Below are 18,461 nucleotides of genomic sequence, written 5' to 3'. Positions count from 1 at the left end.
TCAGAAATGCCTTTCCACCTGCCTGGATTGCAGCACTTGGGGTGATCATGTAAGATTCAACCAGAATACTTCTGAGTGTGAAAAAGGCACTATTACTAATTAGACTAGGCAAAACAAAGGCGTAAACTAAGCTTTTCCAGGGAAAATTGGGATATATGTTCACCTGAAATTAACTTGCATTCTTTCAACAGATCTCAGATCAAAATGTCACCTCCTCAGGGAAGCTCAAACAACCTCCCTGGCAAGGTGAAGTCCATTATAAGTTTAACACAATATATGCCTCTTTTGTTCCACTCTCCAAAGTTACACATTATTGTTCTTTGATGTCCCTCCAGTAGACTAAACTCCATGAGACCAAGACTGTTCCCAAGGTTCTTCACTATTGTATTATCTGCCAAAACTACCATGTGTCATAAATATCATGTATATCATTTCTCAAATGAAGAACATAAAATAATGCCTCTTTGAGAATTTCCTTTTTTCTACGATTGGCACAACCAATCATCCAGTGATGCAATGCAGAAATCTGTCTTGACACCTTCCTCTCCTTCAGCCCCAGGGTTCAATTCCTCCTTATGTCCAGGTTCTCTGTGGCCTCCAATCTCTCCTCTTTGTCCTCTGCTTCTCTCTCTCCTCCCACCTCTCCTGCTGTGTGTGTATACATATATTATTTTTTCCAGAAATCTATCACACTCATCAGATACAAAGGACATCCCTTCCTATAACAAGTGGTTTCTGAAACTAGTGCTATTCATTTAAGTCTCTTGTCTATAAGAAACTTGCTTACTGGAGACCTGGTATAAGAGTCTAAATCACTCTTTCAACCATAGTTCTAAAATGTGAAGGGTCTTTCAATGTAAAAATTATATTTAAGTACACTTACCATAATGAGAACTGAGTAATGTATAAAATTGTTGAATCACTATATTGTACACATGAAACTAATATAAAGCTGTGTGTTAACTATACTGAAATCAAAAATTTTTTAATTTAAAAATGATATTTAATTTAAAAATTAAACATTAAATAATTACCTTTCAATTTTACCAACTGAAACATTTTATAAGATTACTAGGGAGCCATTCGAGGCACAGAAATTTTCAAGTTACTTATCCATACAAAATCATAAAGCCTACAATGTTTCTGAAAGAGGGATCCAAACCCAAATATTCCAGTACCATTAAACATTAGACTTCTTCTAGCATATACCATATTTGCTCATTTCTGTGACTCTCTTCTAAATGATTAACTCTCTGAGTGCCAAGATGACATCCTATGGACCTTTGTATTTCCCTTTTCTACACCTACTTTCTAACACTTTGTATAATGTTGTAAATGAGCATTTGTTGAAATGAACTGAATTAATCTAGGGTTTTATCAGAGGCTTCCCTAGAATTGGTCCCTTGCTGAGTCACTTACTCAAAAGTTCTACTGACCTGCAAGATGCCTAGATCTCCAGTGGGGTCCAGTCCCCCTCCAGTGGGGACTCATCGGTTCCCATGTCATGGACCACAGCATTCCTATCATACTGGGCTTGCAATGCTCCCATGAAAAAGCACCAGGATAAACATTTGTCTTTCCTCGGGACATAGCTTTGGTACTTGCTTTTATGACCCTAAACTACCCAGCAGACAGAGGAGAAACAGCCTGGGAGAACAAAGGAAACCATGAATAATGTCATGGGTGATCGCATCGGTCACTGCTGTAGAGAGTGGCGATAGTGGCCCCATGTAGCAGTGGTTAGAGACCAAGTGCTCCCAAGGCCACTTGGCTTCTAATCCCATCTCAGCCACTTGCAGGCAAGCTCTTTGCGTGCCTCGGTACAAGGGGGGATGATACACACATCTCCTTCAGGCGGACTGTCATAAGGACTAGCCAAGCTCATACATGTACAGTCTTTAAAACAGTTCCCTGACTTAGAAATCCTCCTAAATAATACCGACTATCATGGGAGGGGGAGATGAGGGGCCAGGCAGGAACCTCAGAAGAACAGTAAGTAAGTAGGAATAATAGTTACTATTTTTGAATGCCTACCATGTGCCAGGCATCATGAAAGGGCGCAGGGGTGAGCAGGCACAGATCTATCTACATCTAGTCCATAGCTATCACATTTATTTAAAAACAACAAACTTTGCTTTGAAGAGATCTAGAATTTAAAAGCATTATCCCAGAAATAAGTGAATAATGTGCAAGCTTACACCCGTGTTTCATGACTTAAGGCAGACCAGATAACATATTCCCTAAAATGACTCAGCACATTATTTCCCTCATTCTTAATCTTCATAGGAAGACACTTTCTTTGTGTTCTTTTAAGTTCTTTTACAGTTTCTTGGAATTCTCTTCAGGCATTTCTGTGCCTTCGTGTTCAATATTTTTTTTTATTAGACTCCTGTGTTCCTGGTGATGGTAACTTTTTTCCCCCCTCAACTTTTTTTTTCTCATTTTCCCTCTGTACAACCATCAAGCTGAAGAATGTCTAGTCTGAGCTGAAACCTACCTCACCTGCTTTAGAAAATAGAGGCACTGTTATTTCTATATTCACCTTTGTAACATTCAGGTCCCAAAATGCACCTTCGTCATAAAAGTATTTAATAATCCTAAGCCAAAGTTGCAAGGTGGTATATACACAATTGTTCGGGCACTCTGACTTGGTGAGATTTCTCTGATTTTGATATAAAGATCAAGGTTTTTAAAAAGAAAAGAAAGAACTTTGTTTCACATGCAACTGAAACTGTATTTTGTTCCCTTTGCCAAAAATGTGGTTTTGAACACCCAACTCCTGGTTTGTCTCTTTCCTACACACAAAGCCCTCTCAGCAACGGCCCGGGGATGCACAATTAGTGCAACGGATCAATAGAAGGAAGCCACCTACTCAGCCAGTTCAACATATAGTCCTTGGCAACCCAGACAGGCCCAGCCTCACTCAAAAAAGCAATGCAGAAAATTGAAGCCCCAAGTGGGAAGTCGGGTCTAACCAGCCATCTTGGATTCTCAGGCAAGCTCACAGCACTCAGAACAGTCATCTCGGCCTGAGTTATCCAAACTGGCGGCCTGTACTGTGCCATTAATCTACAGAGCGATCGAATTGCACAACCTTCCGCCTCTTTGTTTGGCTAGATAAACATCTCAGGAGAAATAATTCACTTTGCTAATTGAGAGTGGTCATCTAAAATATTCGAAGCCGCCAGCTGATGAAAGCTCCTGGCTGCGATTCAGGGGTCTGGGTTCACTCTGCCTCCATCTTACAAGTTACAGCTGTGCCGGGCGTTAGTACTGTCTAAGGAAGCTCAAAGGAATACCCTTCCCGAGAGCCCCTCCTCTCCCGCCGTATCCGGGCTGCTCCACGGTGGCGTCTTTCCGACGCGACCACCAGCTCATCCTCCTTGCTCAGAGCGACACCGCTGCTAGGACTCTGCCCCCGTGTTTCCCGCAGCCGTTAGCAGCACCTTCCTCATGGTCTCAGATGCAGCAGGAGCACAGGAGGCACGGCTCCGTTCCTTTCCTACCCCCTTCCCCCACCCTGACGTGACCTTGACCCCACAAGGGGGGCCAGACTCTGGTTCTCATCCTGTGGCGGGTGTTGCAGCCGCCGTAAGTCGCCGTCGCTGCCAGAGGCTCCACCATGTTTGCCAATTACGTAAGAGGCCGCAGAACGTCCGTCTGCTCCCCAGCGCAAGCTTGCGTGAAGCCGACACAGCCCGAGAGGCCAAGCGGGCAAGAGGGCCATCCGGGAACCACGGCCCCTGGGACGGCGAGTGCCTGTCTCCGGGGCTTGGCTCCCTGAGCCACTCGGCTCCGCTTTCCGCCCGTGTTTGCAGCCTGAAATACCCGAGGACGACCTGGTATGTTTTTGGCCTGAAGGGGCAAAAGAAAGGCAGCCCTTTCAAAATAAGAATTCCCCTGCTGTTTGTTTCATTCTGGAACACAATAAGAACAGGCTGAGGACACGACTCTGAGCTGTCAACACTTCCGACCCAGCTTCCATAGCACTTTTCACTTGCCAGAGAAAAAGTTGCTTAAGTTAAACAAGGGCCTAATGAATAGTCAAAATAATTGTTTAGCTTGGATATAAGGCCTTAGGTAAATAGATGATGGCGTGAGACCAGAGGCCAGAAAAAGCAGTCCAGCAGGACTCCACTTGTTCTGTTTCTCGGACGTCAGCCCGGCGGCCTCTGCTTCTCCAGGGACGGGTGTTGCTGAAGTAGTTCTCTCTTCCCTCGAGCATATTGAAGCAATTTAGTATCAGAAGGGGCTCATAAAAGCTGGGAGAAAGGGAGAGAACTTTCTACATTAGAAATATATACTTAAGACATGAAGTTCACCTCAGCAGAGTCTCCAATAAATAGAATGTTCAAGATACAGAATGTTTGGCTTGTTTGTATTTAACTGTTCATGTGGAAAAATTTCTAAAATGCTTTGTTAGCCCACTTAGGATTGTCCTGCTTCCTGCCTTACTAGTATTTTTAACATGATTTCATCCTTTTTAAACACTATTATTTACAACACCTAAAGACCATCATTAGGTTTATGAGTAATCCCCTTTCAAGTCCGTAATTGTAGTTATAGACAGAACAAGCATTGAAAAGGAACCTTTCAGGTATGGGTTTTGTAGGTTGTTGTTGTTGCTGTTGATTTGTTTTGTTCTGTTTGTTTATTTAGGTGTCCTTGCTGTCATCATGCTTCACTGTTTCTTTTTCCCCAAAACGGCGTTACATCATGAAAATTCTACTTAATTAAGAACTTGATTAAATTATTTGCTAGGTAATTTCAGTTCTACTGAATAATATTTTTAATAATTGCCTTCCATCTCTTACTTGAAAATAATAGATGCCTTGTTGATCCAGAACAGGATTTGGTTGTCTTACTCGTTCAGCCCATTTCCGCTGGACTGCTATTCAAATAAACAACATCTATCTGATTGAATCTCGAATTCATCAAGGGGGGATTCCCCTGGCATTCAGGTTCCAGGAATCATGATGAATATATCTTTGGTTTATTGGCAAATAGCAATCAAAGCATACCTTGGGCAATAAAAAGTGAATGCTTAACTATTTGTACAATTTCTTACCCTGATAATACAGGAGAGGGGTTAAGAACATGGAGTTTAAGAGCCCATTTTGAATTTGAGCACGAGTTCCAGTGAGTTCTGGGAGCTCAGACAAATTATTAATTTCCACTGGCTTCAGTTTCCTCATCTGCAAAATGGTCTCATAATAACACCTACTTCGCTGGGTTGTTGGGCAGATGATATTCAGTAAGGCGTGTAAAATGCTCGGTCCAGTGTAAGGATTCAATAACTGTTACCCATCACGCTATTTTCATGCACCTTACAGTTTCCTCACAACAAGCCTATGAGGTAGGCAAAGCTGCTGTAATTATGCTAATTACTTTAAATATTAGAAAACCAGACCTCCCAGTGGTTATTGATTTGCCCACAACCACCCAAGATGGTGAAATATTGATCCTCTCAGTAACAAGAGTCTCTGAATTACTCATGCATTGCCTTCCCTTCACCCATTCTGCCATGTGGTGTTATCTCCTCGACGTTTCCCTAAACCTAAAGCCTTACAAGATAATGGGCATCCTCTGCATTAGACTGTCAGATGGACGAATGGAGTAAATTTTGGCAGAGGCTTTAAAACCTCTATTGATATTATACAGACATTTTCTGGGAAAATGGTACCTTCTGAACTGCAAAGTCAGGAGGAATGCTTTGCTAATACTGAGGGGGAAAAAATACAAGTGGACAAGTGATTTCCAATTGGTGAACCTAAAACCCTTCAGAGCAGCCTACAGGGATGACACGACAGGTCAACAAACCTAAAGCCTAGCCAGCTTTGTAGACCAAAGGAATACAGTCTCAGCCATGTGGAAGTTTTGAAGTATATGTCTATCTTCTAAAACTAAAATATAAATCATTTAGGCAGTGCTGAATGTATTATATCATTTTGACATGCTGTATTTTCTCAGTGGCTGCTAAATTTCACCTTCTATCATGTGGGGGTTTGTGATTTTTTTTTAAACCAAGTGTGCACACTCCTTAAGGTTAGTAACCAATGGTATTGAGGACAGAGTTCTGCCGTGAAATTCAGTAACGTAGATTTAAGAACCAGCCCTGCTAATTCTAAGCTTAAAGGACCATAAACTTAGGCAGTCCCTTAAAATCAACAGCTATCTACTGAGTGCCTTTAAAGATTTATTTATTTATTCGGGGCGGGGGGGGGGCGGAGGGAGGGGCAGAGGGAGAGAATCATCAAGCAGACTCCCTGCTGAGTGGGCAGCCCACTCAGGGCCAATCCCACGACCCATGAGATCATGACCTGAACTGAAACCAAGAGTTGGATGCTTAACCGACTGAGCCATCCAGGCGCCTCTACTGAGCGCCTTTAAAGGGCCTGAGCCCTGAGCTGGGAATGGGTAGGTGAACAGCAGTCCTTTGCTTTCTTCACTGAGCCTCCTTTTTCTCACCTATGAAGTAAAAAGAATAATAGTGACTCTCTTCACAAGACTATTGTGAGGATCCAATGAGATAAACAAGAAAATAAATATACTGTGATGTTTGTGGAAGTGCTTCATAAACTTTCTGGAGTGTTATAAACATGGGGTGTTCAAGACAAGCTGCTGAACACAGGAAAACCTTCTAACTCTCCCCAGTGGCTTTCCTGTAGCTGCTGGCCATCCACCCCAGGAACGTGCCAAATGCTAACAGCATTCCTTTCTTTGATGTCAGATGATATTCATATTTATAAAAGTACTTTCCCATCTTTTCCTCCTCCTCCCACTTTGCTTTATTCCATAAATTGTAACATTCCTTAATATCAGTATGGCACTATAATATCAGATTATACAAAGCATTAAATAAGGTACTAATATAAAATTCAAAGCACAGAATAGTCCAGAGGCTCACAGCTTGCAGTTCGTAAGCCCCAAATACAGCATTCATCTGGAAGGGATATTTTAAACATTGCCGGCGGTGCGGGTTATAGCTGAAGGGGATCTCACCCAGGCCCTGGTTAACTCCAGGAGGTATGAATGGAGGAGAGAAGACTGTCTCTCCTCTCTACTCATAGGCTAGGGCCCCACTGCCATCTCACGTCCGGGAAAGAGTAGTTTATGGGAGCGGACACATTACTCATGGAACTGAAACCTCCCTGATTCAGTTCTTCCAGAAATATAGTAGATCTCATGTATTTTTACCTCTCCTCTAATTCCATACTTTATGTACTAATTGGCAAATTTTGTCTTTATATTTACTCTTGTCAACAGAAGACATTCACTTAGAGTCTGTTATGTGCCATACAATACACAAAGCACTATGGAAAAATGCCAAAACACATAGTATGCATGATCCTTGCTTTGCAGGAGTTGAGAAATAAATACACCCAGCATTTATTGCAAGGCACCTAGTGTTATTTTAGATTCTCCACCAATGACACTTTGAAGGGAGACAGCTTAGGCTAAGAGAAATAAATTTCCCAAGATCGTACAGGTAGCATCTGAGCCAAAATTGACCACAGTCTGTTCCGTTCTAAAATCTGTGCTCTTTCCATTCTACTTTCATTACCTCCCTTGATCGGGAAGGCAGAAGACACATCACAAAGGAAAGTGAACACAGACTATTAAAGGAAACCTACAAAAAAACAAGTTCTACAAACCCTAGCGACTATGTTATGTTACAATGGTGGTGAAGTGTCTGAAGTACCTGGAGCTAGGCAGGCCCTCACTGAGTGGGTTCTAAAGCAGATCAGTGGATACAGCCTGGGGAACAGGATGGTGGACACCAGTCAGAAGGCAACTGTGCTGGAACCAAGAGAAATAACACTGGGCAATTAAACATGCTAATAAGAATAAAAGCTATAATCCCAGAACACCATTCGTCCTCCCAGACTCAGATGCCTCATCTTTGTGGCTCTCAGACTATGGACATTTTGTAAATTACAAAATTTTCACTGATCCATCTTCCAGGCAGATCTAAAAGGGAGCAGAGTGCTGCTTCGCTCATTAGAGTATTGCCAAGTTCATTACACTCAGCATTCATTAAATATCCCTTCTCAAGTAGCTCTCTCTTATGCAAGGAGAATGGAAATCATTTTCCTCCTGACATTTGGTGTTGGTTCCAATTGACATAAGTGGTTAGGAGCAGTTGCAGAGGAAAAGTGAATACACTTGGCAACGTTTTCAAACATGTGTTTGGATTTTCTGTTTTTTAGGAGATGTACGACTAAGGGGTCAGACGGGGGTTCCTGCTGAACGCCGTGGCTCCTACCCATTCATTGACTTCCCGCCTACTTAACAGTGAGTAATCAAGTGTACCTGGAAAGGAACAAACGTTTAAAAAAAAAAAAAAAAAAACTGACTTCCCTCTGAACTTCAAAACCCTCGGAGGTCTGCCTTCCTTCCTCCATGTCTCCCCTCCCAAATGGAACTTAACCTTTTGTCTTTAAGTAATTCTGGCACTGCCTACCTGCCAGAGCTTTAGTGAGGATCAAATGAGATCAGGTCAGCTTTAAAAATGTAAGTCTCATGTTAACTAACTAGAATTTAAATAAAAATTTGAGAAGAAAAAAATAAACTTCAATAAAGTGGGAAAAAATTAAAATTAAATTAAAATTAAAAGTTAAAATAAAAATGTAAGTCTTAAAAACTGTGAAGCCCTATAAAGCCCTATACAGGGAAGCTTATTCCTTTCATTATCCAGCACATTCTTTCCACCGTCATCCAGGACTAGACCAGATGAGATTACTATTTTATTGTTAAAAACCTATTCTGCAGCTGCCCCTAGTAACTGTCTGTTGTCTCATTCTCCCTTCTTTATCTAATCGAGGTCCCTGAGGTCCGTTCTTACATTTCCAATAAAACTCTTCACTGTGGCAGAGCCCTAGAGGTCTGGACTTGCTGCTTCCCTCCATTACGAATACTTCAGAAAGTCCTTAATTTCTACCTTTCCCCTTCATATATGACTCCTTATTTGGAGTTTTGCTCAACCTCCAGTTCATAATTCTGTTAATCTCAAATTCCTTTGGAAACCCAAACCCATTGACCAGTCACCCTGCCTGATTTCATGTCTTCTCACGATCACAATCATCCTGCACTTCAGACTTGGAGGGGCCGGTGGAGGAGAAAGTGGATAAATTTCACAGTTTGCCTCCAAGGTTTTCAGTGTTTGGTTCTCATGTCACTTCCCATCCATAAATTTCAAAGTTCTGGGTTGCACCCACATAGTATTACTTTCCTTTGGAATAAACAAGTTCAGCAAAAGAGGTAATTTGATTTACCTTGACCCCTAAAACTTACTAGGAGAAGTCAAAACTTGTTGTCTTTAGATCCTCAAAAAAGGCAGTAGGGAGTGGAGATGCTTATAATCTCCTAAGCTCATTAAACTTCCCTATCAATGTGCAATATGTTCTGTTTTCTCAGCTCTTTCTGGGACACAGAGATTTGGGGTAACCTTTCCATACTAGAGATAACCTCCCCAACCCCAGTCCCCAAAAATACATTCTAGAAGACACAATTGATTTGCCAAGCCAATGCACTATTAGAGATATTGGGGGATACAGTGAGCTCTGATGGTGTCTCTTAACTTTCCATATGACCTCCACTAGGCTGTTCCAGGTACCCATGGAGGTTAACCCTTTGACTGTCTTCAGACTGTACTGATTTCCAGTTGCCAGGCATATGGTTCCACCAAGCAAGATGGGGAAGAGCAAAGGATCCAGTTAGTTCACTGTCTCACAGAGACCAGGACTCTCCAATGGCTTCACCTACTAAGTGTGAGATGGAGAAAATAACCCAAAAAGCCTCTTTTCAATATTAGACGAGATATTATATCATTATTTCTAATATAAGGCATGAATGAATTAGGAAAATAGGAGATACTTCTCTTCATAATTTCAAGGTCCCAAATGATATAATCTGTTTCTAAATTATCCTACTGTTAACAAGCAACATCAGCTAATAGCAGTTATCTTTGTAAGTGGGGTTATGGAATATTTCACTGTCTACATCATAGGTTTCTGTAACAGTTGGATTTTGGGTGTTTTACAATTAGTTTGTTTTACTTTATAACATTAAAAAAAAACTGAAAAAAATATAAAAAATTTAAACAGAAAACCAATGCAGATAATATTTCACTGTATATTCACTATATAACAAACCACTTACAAGCAGGTACCATCCTGTTACCCCTCTTCTGTAGGTCCTCCAGAAACTTCCTAGTGCCTGGACTCACCCCCAGTCTCCTTCCCCTGGTATGAGATGCTCTCTGTCCCCTCCACTCCCATTTTACCCCCATCTGTTGCTCATGACCCTCTACACATTAAGTGTCGGTGTTGGCTGTCCATTCTGAAATTCCCTTTCTCCTCTGCTCAGCACTCCACTCTAGATAACTCCTTCAATTATGTCTCTTTATCAGTAAAGCATGCTAAGGCAATATCAGTTACCTTCATTGTATTTTGCTTTATGGTGGACTCAGTTTTTTTTCCTAGATGTATAAAACACATCCCTAAATAGACTACAAGATCCCAAAGAACTGACCTCTCACTAACTTTTGTTAACTTACCAATTAGATCAAAAGATCCCCTCAAAAAGATTATATTAAATAATTATAAACGTCAGTCATCCCCTACATTTTGCTCAACAGCTCAAATAGGACTGAAGCCCTCTGAGGTTTTTCTTTATTTGTGGTACTATCCATTCCATTGTCAAACACCTGCTATACCTGGTTAGAGAGTTGAGAATAGAATCCACAACATGACTGTGGTCACTCTTCACCATTCTAGATTAGCCTGCAATTACAGCAGCTGGTCACCAGGTAGCAGCAGGTGTGTGGCTGTCTGTGTTGCTTACAGTCACTTAAGATGTCATATTTGTGTCACAGCTCCTACTACTTTATATAGAGCCTATTTAATTCTCTTTAATATAACTCATGTTCTTGTTGAGGTTTGCCTGCCTGAGTTGTTAGTATCTGCTTTCTGCCTAAAAGGAAACATTTTAAATATAATTCTATAATGATTTTAAAGATAAACTCCAAAGGGACATTAAATGTACAAAAATGTACATTAAATAGTAAGGCCTACTGCATTTCTCCACTGGCCCTGTTAGCTACTGCCCCAACCTACCATAGTGGAGCAAGAAGATGTCAGAATTATTATCTAAAATAACTTTCTATCAGAACAAAGTTTCTAGACATTAAAACTGATAACTAGAATGAGATTGGGCCAATGACAACCAAGGCAGTAAATCTGTACTCCTGCCCATGCTTGTCTCATAAATAAGATTTTATTGGCAAACAGCCATGTCCTTCATTTACAGCTACTTTCAACAGAGACCATATGGCCCACAAAGCCAAAAATACTTACTGTACTGCCCTTAACAGAAAAGAGTGACTAACCCTTAACTTAGATTTTTAAACAAAGTTAAAAGTTTATGACATCTCCATAGGTACATTCAGCCTGGCCTATTTTCCTTTGTTAAAGTCATTTAATCCCAGTGCCATCACTATACTTTGAAGAATGGACTCACACTGACTTAATTTACATGAGATAAAAGTATAAACAGAAAGGGAACTTCCCTTGCTGATCCAGATTTTAAATTCCACAGTTACAATTTCTAACTGCACAGACATTGTTCTGGAAGAGTTATCCCTTTCCCCTATTTTTTGAAGACAACGGTACTACCATGCCTATGTACTTGTCTACATATAAGGTGATGTTATATACCTGGTTTGCCTGGCATAGTCAAATTTGCACCTGTTGTCTAGGTAAACTTATTAATGCTGTTTTTCACTCTCTAAGTATTCTGGTTTAGACAATAATTACAAGGCCAGTAGATTTTATAGTTTTTCCTACCAAAAAAAGTTACTTCAAGACAACACCTCTTAAATGTCCCTTTTTTTAAAAGATTTTATTTATTCATTTGAGACACAGAGATACAGAGAGAGAGAGAGAGCATGAGCAGTGGGAGAGGCAGAGGGAGAGGGAGAAGCAGACTCCCCGCCAAGCCAGGAGCCCAATGTGGGGCTCGATCCCAGGACCCTGGGATCACGACCTGAGCCAAAAGCAGACGCTTAACCATCTGAGCCACCCAGGCGCCCCTTAAATGTCACTTTCAATCCGGGAATAAAGATCAGAAAATCCTCCTCATACGAGACGGCATCCAGACCCATGCATTTCTTTATTGAGTAACATGTAACATAAAGTTACCTGTTGACAGCGTTTCATTTACTGTTTGTATTTTATAGAATTTAGAAAAGAGCCATTTGTATGAATTTTGAGAAGCTGCTCTGGATAAGTAGCAGAAAAATGTGGCTTCAGCACCATTGTGTGGGACACAGGAATCATAGACCTTTAAAGAAGAGGAGGGAGGGGCAGAACAGAGGGAGAGAAAAGAGTGACAATTATTTTTATTCTGCATGAGATACGAAAACAGGGACCTGGAAGAGGGCAGGAGGAATGGGCATGTACTGACTCAGTTATCCCAATGCCACTGTCCTATGGATTTATGTCATTCCTTAACTCTGGAGGGGAACGAGAGAAGAGAAAACGGAGAGACAGTGTTCTGAGAAACGTGTGGCCACATAGGCAAAAATGTCGCAGAAGCAATCACCATTTTCTGCAGAACAGGTGGCTGCAGCGCCCCTGGTACATCTCTGTCTCCTGGTTTAATGTAATCAGTAGGCTGAGTAGATAATGACTAGGTGGAGATGTTCCCATGGCAACCAATTCAGAGCAACACAATGTGATTTCCACACTCGCGCGGCAAAGGAAGCGACATACAAAGCAAACATTCCCAGCGACTGTGGAGCTTGAAGGAACGAGGCAGCTTCAACTGGAAGTTTTAGGGCAGCACGTTTCTGCTGCCACAGGAGAGCCTGGAGCTCCACACCAGCCACGGGGCTTTGCTGGCGGAGGAGGTTAATTGGCTCTTTGGCTTTTCCTGTTGGCTAGTTTGCTAATCTTGATCTTTAAAGTTCTATTCCTCCAGATCTGCCTCTCCAGGCAGGGCCGTTTTAACTGCACAAGCATGAGGTAATTTTAGTAGAGCTACAAAAAGATTTTCCTTTGCTCATTATTGTTGAAATAGAACTAAAAAATACTATTTATTTATTGATATGATATATAAATATCATATATATGATATATAAATATATGTAATATATAAATATATGTTATACATATATATTATATTTATATGACATAATACAAACTTACACATATGTATTATACATACATTTGTACACACATATTTATACATATACATTATACATACATTTATACATATAATATGTTGTATAATACATAATTATATAAATATTATCTATAAATAAATATATAATGTAAATATAAAATGATATAAACAATGTATAAATATAATTAATATATAAGTATATAAATATAAATAATATCTATTTTTATGGAGGAGAAGTGTTTCAAATCTTTTTAAAAGCTGCCATCAAGGGGCGCCTGGGTGGCTCAGTCGGTTAAGCGTTCGCTTTCGGCTCAGGTCATGATCCCAGGGTCCTGGAATCCAGCCCTGTGGGCTCCTCGCTCAGCAGGGAGTCTGCTTCTCCCCTCCCTCTGCTCCTCCCCGCCAACTCGTGCTCTCTCTCACTCTCTCTCAAATAAATAAAATCTTTAAAAATAAATAAATAAAAAAATATAAGCTGCCATCTAAAACATAACACCCTACAGAAATATCAAATACGTTCACAGAAGAACCATCAACCAAAAACCACCCAGCATGTTACAAACCATCTGGTACTAAATGATGCCCCCCTCTTAAAAGAGGGACAATTTCCTTACAAACTCCGTTTTCTAAGAAAGAATTCCTAGCAGATGGTGGCAGCCTCTCTGTCATCTTCTGAAAGGTGATTCTTAATGTTACTTATCAGAACCACACAAAATGTAAAGAACCAAAATTAAAATGTTACAGGGTGAGATGTTGTTTAAGGGTACAAACTTGCAACTAGTAAATAGATAAGTCCTGGAAATCCAATGCACAGCGCAGTGATTATAGTCAACAGTGCTGTATTATAAACTTCAAAGGTGTTAGGAGACTACATCTTAATTACTCTCACCACAATAATTAAATGATAATTATATGACCTAATAGAGGTGTTAGCTAACACTGTGGTAATCATATGGCAATATATAAATGTATCAAATTAAACACCTTATATACTTACGCTTACACAATATTACATGTCAATTATGTCTCAACTAAGAAAGAAAAAAAGAAAGAGAAAATAAAACATCCTTTAAAAAATGTTATGGGGGCACCTGGGTGGCTCAGTTGGTTAAGCGACTGCCTTTGGCTCAGGTCATGATCCTGGAGTCCCGGGATCGAGTCCCGCATCGGGCTCCCTGCTCAGCAGGGAGTCTGCTTCTCCCTCTGACCCTCTTCCCTCTCGTGCTCTCTATCTCTCATTCTCTCTCTCAAATAAATAAATAAAATCCTTAAAATAAATAAATAAATAAATAATGTTATGGGATGATTTGAAAGAAGTCATGTTCAGAAGATGATATCCAGTTCTCCCCAAAAGTCAGGCCCCCAGCCCCATGCTCTGCAAGCAGAGAAGGGAGGTGCTGGCTGGGACTAGTTCAAGACTTCTTGTGAGCACCAGGGTAACACTCCACAATTTCAAAGTTCAAGAGTTGTCTTCCCCTAGAAGAAAGACAAGACACTGATTGTGGTCGTGGCTCCTTTCTGACTCACCTGGGTCATGCTCCATGCTGTGCACCCAGGGTCTGTGGCTACAAGCGCCCCAGCACTCCACATGCAGAAATGCCAGATGGATGGTTAGGATGTTTAGCCACTGAAATGCCACTGCATTGCGGAAGACACAGTTGATATTGGCCTCACTGTTTTACTCATTCCCTGTCACTATTCATCAGTGACTGTCAATGGAGCACATCCTGAGGTAGACATGAGCCAGGTGCTAGAGATACAAAGATAAATGAGACATAGCCACAGTCTTTGAGGAATTTGCAGAGACATAAACCTATACATTTTGATGTGTTCTGATACATTTAATAATACATGCATGTATACTAAAAGTATACATAATATGAGAAACATGTATGTGTATACAGGATTCAGAGGAGAGCATGATTAACTTTGAGGAAGTTGGGGAAGGGAACAATTAACTCAGTCTTGGGAAAATAGGGAAGGGGTTCTGGAGGAATTAAAATATGAACAGTACTAAAGCAACAATGAAGTGAAAGAGCGCTGCACACTAAGGCCAACGTTTTTAGAGCCATTCTAAAATGTGTTTCAAGACTGAAGGAACCAGGAAGGAGTCATCAACAACTCTACTCAACTAGATATAAATTTTATTGGAAGATGAGGTATTCAAGTAGCCAAACAAAGAAGTCAAGAGAGATCGTTCAATATACCTGACTTTCTGGGGAAAACCATAATAAAAAAGACACAGTTTTCACCGTCTAAAGCTAGAACTGAAAACAGCCATTGCCTTTTGTTAACCTGGCTGACATTGTTTAATGGATTTATTATTTTGTATATGAGTGATGAAAAATAGAAAATCGAAATAGAGAACCCAGTATTTCCTCTGGGTTGTCACTCATTCATTCAACAAATAGAACATCTACTCTATGCCAAGCAGGCCATGAGGCCAAGGTGCCCTGAGCCACACCAGTAACCATGGGGCTGGGCTAGCTCCTGTCTCAGACAGCCGTGGGACTGGAGTCTGCCAAAGACACCAAATGCAAATATCTGAACAATTCCTTTCAAGTCAGCAAGGACTGTGGGTAGCAGGACGGCACTTACTATATCCTGTACCTGGGCTGGGGATTCTGAGTGCTCAAAAGGAAATTTTTAGATATTCCTTTACCCTTAAAGACCTAACAACCTCACTACACGGGCAAGACAAACATACATTAAACTATACAAGGACTATACAAGAGCATAAATGATCTAGTTCTAAAAGAATTGACAGAGACAACAAATCAGAGACAAAAGAAGGCAGACATTACTGAAGTGCTCTGAGCAGGGAAAGAGGACTTCATGGTCTTGTGCTGAACTCTGAAAGATAAGAATAGAGTGTCGTCTAGTTAAGGAATTGCCTAAAAGTGAGACTGAGCTGACATATGGGAGACATTAAGTCATTAAGTGGGAGAAAGTCCAGAAAGTAGTACAGTATGTTGACTAGAGAGAAAACGAAAGGCTTAGAATGCCAAGATAAGGAACTTGAGCTTGACTCATTAAGCAAAGGGTCACCAGAGAAATTTGAGAAAAACATAGACAGAATAAAATAGTGTTTAAGAAAATTAACTAACACACTTGTAGGAGGGGCAGACTCAGTAAATCAAGAAAAACGTGATCAGGCTGCAGACTCTGATGGAAGTAGAAATAAGGTATAAATCCAGAGATGACGTGGAGAAAGGAGATAAAACATGATACTGAATGCTGGGAAATCCCAGGGTCCATCTGGGCCACCTGAAGAACTGAGAGGAGATCAACCGTGAATAAAGTTGGAGGGTGAGTTAGGGAAAGACAGTGAGCTCAGGGATGGGTTGTTTGCAAGAATGAAGGGGAAATGTCCAAGAGAGAGCTGCAAATAGGGGACCGCAGTGCAGGTCAGACAGGCCTGATTTGGAAGTTCCGCTTGGGAATCACGATCATCCATGAGCCGTATGGCCAGAACGGGTATCCCCAAATCAATAAGTTCATTCAAGGGCCCCTATAATGGTAGTGTATAATAAACTTGATTTAGCAAAGTTAAGACTACCAATAATAAAACCCACAAAGAAGTAAGTCTCATCAGCAATTTATTTTCCTCTGTGAGAAGCTATTTAGACACCACGATTCAGACACCACCCTACCTCACATCGTGGATTCTGTCCCATACAAACACAGTTGCATATGTCAGAGTCCAGTGGGTTTGCAAACTCACTTGAATGTAGCACAGAGAAATGACCATTTTCTACTGTAGCACTTCCATGAGTAAAACCCTGACCCCCTCAGAGTCTTTCTGGTATAGTGGCTTCTTTGGATTTCTGGAGACAGTAAAATAGAGGGAAGCCGGAGTATATGAAGTTTCTTTTGACTGAAGTTATCCTATGAGTCACTGAGCTAGAATGAGTTGTTTGTTAACCCACCCAGAAGGAAGCATCAGTCTATCTCCTGTGACTTCATTAATAAACAAAATGAGGGGTTATGTCCTGTCATTGCTACCCTACCTTCAAAGTCCGAGAAGATTTAAATGACTTGCAATGGTCCATATTTAACTATACACGTGAAAAAAAGAGAGAAAGTGTTCCAGCCTTAGAGTCTTTTGTGTGTTTCCGAACTGAGATCTCAGGGTTTACACACAAGATCAGGAAGATGGTGTTCTCTCTTAAGTAGCAACCCACATGGCCGTGGGGCACCTGGGTAGTTTATTACTCATGAGTAACCTAAGAAGGGAGGACAGTAGAACCCATGCCTGAGGGAAGTGGCAACATTACTAAGGACGGTCCCCAAGGGAACATGGCTAGTGCGATGGCACCCAATGATAGCCACCACCATAGCTTTGAGATGAGAGGTGCTCCATCCCAGGTTGAGGCTGCAAGAGGCCAGACGGAGATCCCTCTTGGGAAGGCCCCCCAAGGCTAGAGGTCTCCCGAAGGCCGGGAAGCACAGGAGGGCCACTGTAAACACCAGAAAGAGCCGAGGTCCTGCCCACCTAACCACAGGCTGCTTCTCCGCCTGGCCCACCGTGGTGGCCCGGCCCAGAGCCCCATGCACACTGTGCTCCTGCTGCTAAGTGCACACTCTAAACCATGCCTAATGGAGGAAGTTGGCACAAAAACAAGGAGCTTTGAAGTCAGACCTGGGTTTGAATCCTACTTCTCTTGTGAGTGTGGGAAAAGTGCACAAACTACTTTCTGTCCACACCTGTGGAAGGAGATTGTAACACCAGCCTCACTGGGTAGAGGTGAGAGGTAGATGAGATCAGTGTGACCCACAGCCTGTCTTGCTTGTAATAGGTCCATAGTAGATGTATCTTCTCCCTCTACTGAGTACACCCCTCCCCAGCCACCTCTTCTCCTAAGAAGTATCTATTCACCACTCAAGCCCTATCCCAGCGTTATGATCTTTGCAAAGCCTGCTTCCACCCTCCCAGGGGACTGATGATTCATTCCCTCCTCTGTGCTCCCACCACATCTCCAAGAAAGATCCGTCACACTGTTTTGAAACTGAACTCTGGAGAGTATATTTCAAAACGTCCTCAGGCTACCCGATGCAGCGAGCCTGGCTCTGGACCTTCCATGAGTATTAGGGAACCACTGATAGAGGTCAATTATGCCACACACATGTTATAGCAATAATAATAATAGCTAATATGTGTGAGCTCTTAGGTTCTAGACCCTGCTTTACATGCTTTGCACAAGATTGATGCTTCCAATCCCAACCAGATCCCTAGGAAGTAGGCACTACTATTTCAGATGAGGAAACTAAGGCCC

The 18,461-nt window shown here is 41.5% G+C and overlaps 1 protein-coding gene across 1 annotated transcript in view; it reads left to right on the top strand.

Annotated features, from left to right (window-relative positions):
- The window catches only part of PDE7B (phosphodiesterase 7B), a 210,792-nt gene that overhangs the window by 127,164 nt on the left and 65,167 nt on the right, over positions 1 to 18,461 (top strand). The window contains 2 exon segments of the mRNA XM_027601568.2: positions 8,211 to 8,281; positions 8,283 to 8,295. Of these exon segments, the coding sequence (XP_027457369.1) occupies positions 8,211 to 8,281; positions 8,283 to 8,295 (84 nt within the window).

This window comes from Zalophus californianus, chromosome 7 (assembly GCF_009762305.2).
Source record: "Zalophus californianus isolate mZalCal1 chromosome 7, mZalCal1.pri.v2, whole genome shotgun sequence".
Lineage (NCBI taxonomy): Eukaryota > Metazoa > Chordata > Mammalia > Carnivora > Otariidae > Zalophus > Zalophus californianus.
Note: the sequence above shows the minus strand (reverse complement) of the source record. Positions and strands in the feature narration are given on the sequence as shown.